The sequence below is a fragment of the Gambusia affinis genome, linkage group LG01 (genome assembly GCF_019740435.1).
Source record: "Gambusia affinis linkage group LG01, SWU_Gaff_1.0, whole genome shotgun sequence".
Classification (NCBI taxonomy): Eukaryota; Metazoa; Chordata; class Actinopteri; order Cyprinodontiformes; family Poeciliidae; genus Gambusia; species Gambusia affinis.
This window is the reverse complement of record NC_057868.1, coordinates 41,535,583-41,542,171: the sequence shown is the minus strand read 5'-3', so window position 1 is coordinate 41,542,171 and position 6,589 is coordinate 41,535,583. Positions and strand designations below refer to the sequence as shown.

At 45.4% G+C, this 6,589-nt stretch overlaps 1 protein-coding gene and 1 long non-coding RNA gene across 3 annotated transcripts; one reads left to right on the top strand and one right to left on the bottom strand.

Moving 5' to 3' along the window:
- Positions 1-1,357: 1,357 nt before the first annotated feature.
- Positions 1,358-4,740, bottom strand: LOC122841640 (dual specificity tyrosine-phosphorylation-regulated kinase 1B-like). The gene is made up of 3 exons (XM_044135155.1): positions 4,654-4,740; positions 2,182-4,582; positions 1,358-2,115 (listed from the first exon to the last, which is right to left on the bottom strand). The coding sequence occupies exon 2, from the start codon at positions 4,501-4,503 to the stop codon at positions 2,383-2,385; it is 2,121 nt and encodes a 706-aa protein (XP_043991090.1). The 5' UTR covers positions 4,504-4,582; positions 4,654-4,740; the 3' UTR covers positions 1,358-2,115; positions 2,182-2,382.
- A 53-nt stretch (positions 4,741-4,793) lies between these two features.
- LOC122841698 lies at positions 4,794-6,134 on the top strand. Of its 2 annotated transcripts, none has more exons than XR_006372432.1 (3): positions 4,794-4,877; positions 5,721-5,897; positions 5,993-6,134. It is a non-coding gene; the product is annotated as an uncharacterized LOC122841698 (long non-coding RNA). The 2 variants fall into 2 exon arrangements; XR_006372431.1 differs by lacking the exon at positions 4,794-4,877 and adding an exon at positions 4,892-4,973.
- The last annotated feature ends 455 nt before the right edge of the window (positions 6,135-6,589 follow it).

Here is a 6,589-nt window from a genome sequence, read left to right as displayed (position 1 = left end):
ACATGTGGAAGTATCTAATGACACCTAGCGGGCAGAACCGGCAGGTCCGGCAGGAGAAGACCCGGCAGAACCGGCAGGTCCGGCAGGAGAAGACCGGGCTGACATGTGGGTCCAAACGCAGCTGCAGCCTGCAGGCAACATGTCCAGGAACAAAAGTACATCTGTACCAAAAATACTTTCACAGTTCTGAAGCAATATCGATATATTTAAGTAAACCAAGCAGCAGGTCACAGCGCCCCCTGCTGGCTGAGGGCGGTAACGCAGCAACAGTCCAAACAGCAGAACCTGAGCAAATACTCGAGTACATTTGATGTAATATTTTAAAATGATGTCATCAGACAGACCAACATGGACGTCAGCATTTCCTCTTGAAGAGATTTTACAGCAAAATCAAATGTAAACTTTAAACAAAAAAAGGATCTTTAGGCAGTTTGAAGATCCATTTAATGTAAAACTCAAATCAGACCTGGAAAACAGGAAGATTTGGATCTACATAGATATGAATTTCTTTATGAATTCAGTGATGGCATAGTTACTTTGAAAAAGTATCTAATCAGATTACTAACTATTTGATGTGGAAAGTAACTAAGTTACATAAAAGTAACTTTTGTTACTTTCAGCAGCTGAAAACAACAACGCTGTGAAAATCTCATTGATCTTTGCCAATAATTAATTACAAGTTATTTTATAATAGCAACATCAACAATGAGTCTCCAGTCATAAGGTTGAACTGAAGGGAGATTATTTAATGGTTACAACAGAACAAATAAAACTGTTAGTTTTATTTAGTAATGTGTGTTTGTGTTTCCACTATAGTCTGGAAGGGTTTTAAAGACCAAACAAACCACATTTTTATTAAAACTGGAACTTGGAATAAAAAGCCAGATGTGTTGAAAACGGGATCATGTTTCGTTTTTGTGTAAGAAAAAAATATGGACAATATTTAAATCCAGAAATTATTTATTTTCTAGTGACATTTTATGATGGGTGGAGAGTAAAATGAAGAGGGAAGTTGAGTTTACATTCAATGGTGTCAGAAAAACTTTAAAAATGACTAAACATCAGGAGTTAAATTATAGAAAAAGGAAAAGAATAAATTTATTAAAAGAATTTCTGTAAAAGAATTAGTATATTTGATGATTTTGGGCTGTGGGCGGAGCTACGGTTGGCTGTGGGCGGAGCTACGGTTGGCTGTGGGCGGAGCTAACACCAATCCGTTCAAATCAACTAGTTTAGCCTGATTCTATGGAAATCATGGCGGCTCTTGTAATAAGTGGATTTTCTGATGTTTCCTGTGAGTCACTGGAGAGATTTAATAATCAGCAGATTACAATCCAGACTACGGGACCGAAAAAAAACCAAAACGTGATTAAAGGTCAGGTTAATATCGTATAATGGAGCTAAAGCCAGCTTCTGCTTTGATTTAAAGCTAGCACTTATGAAATGTTTTTATCTGACTTTGGTTTGAGTTGCATTGGTTGCAGTTGCAATGTTCTGGACAACCAGGAGACGTTTCTATGCTGAAGTAAGGAGCTAACAGCTTTAGCTGCTTTATAGAGCAGCAGGACAGAGCAAACACCTGGACATAACCGTCACTATTAAAAAACCACTCATCTTATTAGAATGAAGTTCTGTTTATCTGTTGAAGGAAAAGACATTTTGTAAATGTCAGATTATTTTCTGTGTTTTCTAATGTGAGATAATCTGCCTCCAAGCGGCTTCATGCTGTGGAAGCTGAGATTAAAAGCTCTCACTCATGTCATTCTTTTAAAAGAGAAACAGTCAGTGTGTTTGTCATCTGATCACAGAATCTGGGTTTTATGTTTTAATGATGATGATGAGACAGAGTGTAACTACTGTAACTGTGCTGCTGCCTCAGATCTTTAATCTGAAGGAGATTTTATTCTGGTTAACTGAAGGTTGAAGAAGGAGGAGAGCAGGAGTCAAACTCCAGACCTGCAGCTCCTCGATGCTCCTGTGCTGCAGCGGAACCAGACAGTCGGGTTTCTATCAGGACGCCTTGTTTCCATTCTGAGGAGCCATCGTGATTCTGCTGTGCTGGACCAGGAGCTGCAGCAGGACTCTGGCCCCCATGTCTGAAGTTTGACTCATGATCTAAAGGATAAAAACCAAACTTAGCAAGTCCAGAACCAGCTGTTTGGGTCGTTGAAAGATTCTTACAGCAAGATTTCTGATGAAGGAGGAAAATCTGCTGGGATTCCCCTGAGGTCCGAGGAGGAACCTGCTGGATCAGTAGGAGGACCGGCGCTCCTGGAGAACACCTCCACCTGCGGGGCAGACCTTGGGCTGGTTCCCTGACCCAGCTCCAGAACCCCGGCTCTGGAAACCCAGACTCCGGACCACAGAGCTGAGAAAAATCTGCTACTTTAAACATCTGAAGACCCGCGTGGCAAAGTTCCTCATCCTCTTGAGACACGTGTTCCTCGTTTTGACCTGGATGAGTTGAGCGCAGTTCTCGGTTTGGTCGGACCGGACCTGGACAGAAGCAGGGCGGTGTGTGAGCGTGGTTCTGGCAGAGCGGTCCGGCTTCCTGGTGCTGTCGGACCAGGTCAGTTCGTCTGGTTCCTGGTCTTCAGTCGTGAGTTTCTTGTTTGTAACCCTGACGATGGGATTCACTTTGACAACTTGTGATTTCATTCTGGTATTTCTGTATTTTCCGTCTCTGTCGGCCCAACTGGTTGGTGCTTCTTGTGTTTCCTGGTCCAAACCTCCTAAACATGAAGGCTTTGTGTTGAATCGTACACAGTTTGAAATTTTATCAGTACTTTTGTTATTTTCATCTTTACTGCCGGGCGTTTTTGAAACGTCGGTGGGCTTCTTGCTCAGATCGGAGGGGGTTTCTGTTTCGGGATCACAGCAATCAGTTGGAAATGGAGACTTTGAGGTGGCCGCTTTTTTAAGTCTAAAACCCTCAAAGATCTTTAGGAGTATTGCCTCTGAATCGACTTCAGCAGCAGTTGGGTCGTCTCTGCTTTGACTGGCTGAGATCTCTGCAGAACTGACTGAAGATGAGGATTTGGTACAAGAGAAATTATCTGAGCTCTCAGGACCTGGTTTCCCAGGTTTGCAATTGTTACTCTTGTTTTTGTTCTTGCTGACGGTAGCTGGAGGAACCGTGGTGTGCCTGCTTGAACTTGTCGACGCTCCTGTTTTATGGCCGGTTGGGTTCATGCCTGCCGGTCTCCAGGCCGGTTTCGCCTGACCTTTGGTGACGGTAGGCCCCGGGTCCGGTGCTGCTTGTTTCTGCTCGGTCGCTTTCTTCTCCGAGTCCTTATTGCCATCTACATGAGGAGTTGAGTCTAAGCTCTCCTGTGGCACGCTGGGTCCTGCAGAGGTGGAGTTCTCCGCTTCAGGCTCTTCCTCTTCCACCTTTACCATCTTCGTCTGGGAAGCAATCACATAAGGGCAGCCGGAGTCAGCAGACAGGTGAGCCATCGTAATAAACTCATGGTTCAACGCCTTCAGGGGGGCGATGCGCCTCGAAGGATTCATATCCAGCATCATTTTGAGAAGGTCAATGAAAGACAGTAAATCCCTCTTTTCCAAAGGATCCTTGGGCTCTGGTCGCTTTTTCTGCAGGTCATCCAAACAGCTCAGGTCCGAATGAACTCCAGGACGAAGCACGACCACTTCGCCCAAGTCATCATAATATTCCTCTACCGTTTTTAGTGACCAAGTGTACGTAAATTCCCCTTTGACGCACTTAAAGAACCGGCCTGTGCCAAGTCCGAAGGTCAGCAGAGTATCGTGAGGCTTACCTAGAAGCTTGACCATCACACTTAAGGTTTCGTACTCGGCCCGTGAGGGAAACAGGTGGCGACCGAGGTACAAAAAAGCTAAAACACATCCGAGACCCCACATGTCTATAGCTTCATCCAAAGGAAAGTCCAGGATGACGTCTGGGGATCGGTAAGAAAGCGGCTGCTTGAAGACGTAATTCCTCATGCTGTAGGTTCTGGTGGAGAGACCAAAGTCTATCAGCTTCACACGCAGCGGCTGCGACACGCGATCCACTAGCATGATGTTGTCACATTTTATATCTCTGTGTGTTACACGTAACTCTTTCAGGACTTTCAGAGCTACAAGCAGCTGCTGGGCCAAAACTCGGATTTCATTGATGTCCAAAGGAAAAAAATACCTGCATCTGATGTATTCGTACAGATTAATGTCCAACATCTCAAATGCCAGGCAGAAATGGTTGTTGTGCTCAAAATGGTCCAGAAATTTTACTATGTTTGTATTGCTGCCCTTAAATTGTCTGAGAGTCTTAAAAATTTTCATTTCATTCACGCCGGAGTCGTACTGCGATCGCTTCACCAGCTTTATGGCCACCCTCTCCTCCGTCTCCACCTTCTTACACTTTATCACAAATCCGTAGCCTCCGCGCGCTATCAGGTCTTCCACTATGAACTGGTTTGTTTTGCTGACCAGGACTGTATTTTTCTGGAGGTTAAATTCTGGCTTAGAACCAAAGACCGACATTTTTAACAAGTCAAAACTCTTGGAAACGTTGGAAAATGTCTCTTAAAAACCAGGAAGTTCCTTCAAAGATCTGGGGAATCTGACAAGAGAAATGACAGGCGGCTGAGAAGCACCGAGGACGTCACGGGCCTATGACGTCACTTGACTCACCTTTGTTAGGGCGAAGTTACGTCATAGCGCGCCATGGAAACGGAAGTCGTTCTGAAACTACGGTACTCCGTGAGACCGACGCATTTTCAGCGTCTAACCAAACGCGATTCTTGGTCGCAATGAAAGCTGCGCGTGCTGGAAGAAAACGAGTCAGAGCGGGAAAGTGACTCCGATCCTCAAATCTGATTGGTCAACAAAATGGCCACCTGCAGTCTCTCTTATCGGTAGGGACCGGAACCATGGAAACGCGTAGCTGGGCCAGGACCTGTTCTGAGGTTCTTACCTGCAGCTGCTGACGGCTGGTCCAGATCATTTTATCCGTAGGTCTACCGAACTGCGCACTGACTCTAGAGCTGCAGCTCTAGACATGCAGCTCTAGGACTGCAGCTCTAGACGTGCAGCTCTAGGACTTCAGCTCTAGACGTGCAGCTCTAGACGTGCAGCTCTAGGACTTCAGCTCTAGACGTGCAGCTCTAGGACTTCAGCTCTAGGACTTCAGCTCTAGACCTGCAGCTCTAGACGTGCAGCTCTAGACCTGCAGCTCTAGGACTTCAGCTCTAGACCTGCAGCTCTAGACGTGCAGCTCTAGACCTGCAGCTCTAGGACTTCAGCTCTAGACCTGCAGCTCTAGACGTGCAGCTCTAGACCTGCAGCTCTAGGACTTCAGCTCTAGACCTGCAGCTCTAGACGTGCAGCTCTAGACCTGCAGCTCTAGGACTTCAGCTCTAGACCTGCAGCTCTAGACGTGCAGCTCTAGACCTGCAGCTCTAGGACTGCAGCTCTAGACGTGCAGCTCTAGGACTGCAGCTCTAGACGTGCAGCTCTAGGACTTCAGCTCTAGACCTGCAGCTCTAGGACTGCAGCTCTAGACGTGCAGCTCTAGGACTGCAGCTCTAGACGTGCAGCTCTAGACCTGCAGCTCTAGACCTGCAGCTCCAATAAGAACTTCCGTTTTGTTTCTGGACTTCCAACCCAGAGAAATGATTATGATATTCTGTTTCATTCATTTACAGGAGAAATGCTTTTGCTTTCAGTTACTTTGTGACGTTTGGTTCTCGTTCTTTCAGACGGAGGACTGAAATGTCAGTGTGATCCAGTTTGAGGTTGATTGTTTCTTGCTGTGCGGCTCTCAGCAGGTGCAGCAGCAAAGGGAAGCGAATCCTCCAGCTGCTGATGAATTAATTCTATGAAGTTACATTTATTCTCTGATTGATCTTAGTTTAGTTCTATTGATTTGCATCCAGGTGAATATTTATTGGTGCCATTTATTGTTTTGTATAAATAATAAAAAAGGTAGTTTCTCTGCCTCACTGTGTATTGGGTGTCGGTTCAAATACAGCCCTGTGCATTTTGCTGCCTTGCCTCCTTCCTGGACGCAGAGCCTCCGCTGGTCAAAGTCTCACTGGTCAGCTGGACAAAGTTTTGTCTCATCCACACATCAAGAGTTAACTTGTTCTGATTTGTACAATTTCCAGAATAAATCTGCATAAAAATCTAAAGGTGACTTTAACATTACTCTGTTTGTTTTTAATGTGAAAATTAACTTTTTTACTATAAATGACCATGTGAGTCGATCCTGTTACCGGTGGGTTGCTGGAATGTTTCCCGCTCTGTCAAGTGTCCTTGAGCAAGGCACTTCGCCTGCTGGTGTTGGTCAGAGGGCAGCTGTGGCTACTATCCAGTAGCTCTCCACCATCAGAGGATGAATGTGAGTGAATGGCTGAATGAAGAGCTGAGAGGACTGATAAATACTGACCAGGTCATCGCAACCCGGAGGATGCTAGCCCAATGTAGCTTTCAATGCTGTCTTGATTGGCTTTACTAAATCCACAGTCCTGCACACTCTTGTGCTTCTTTAGACTCCATAACTCTGAGCTGTTGGACCGATTTTAACAACTTTAGACTTTATTTCAGCTGAGTTTTCCCAACCTGAGAG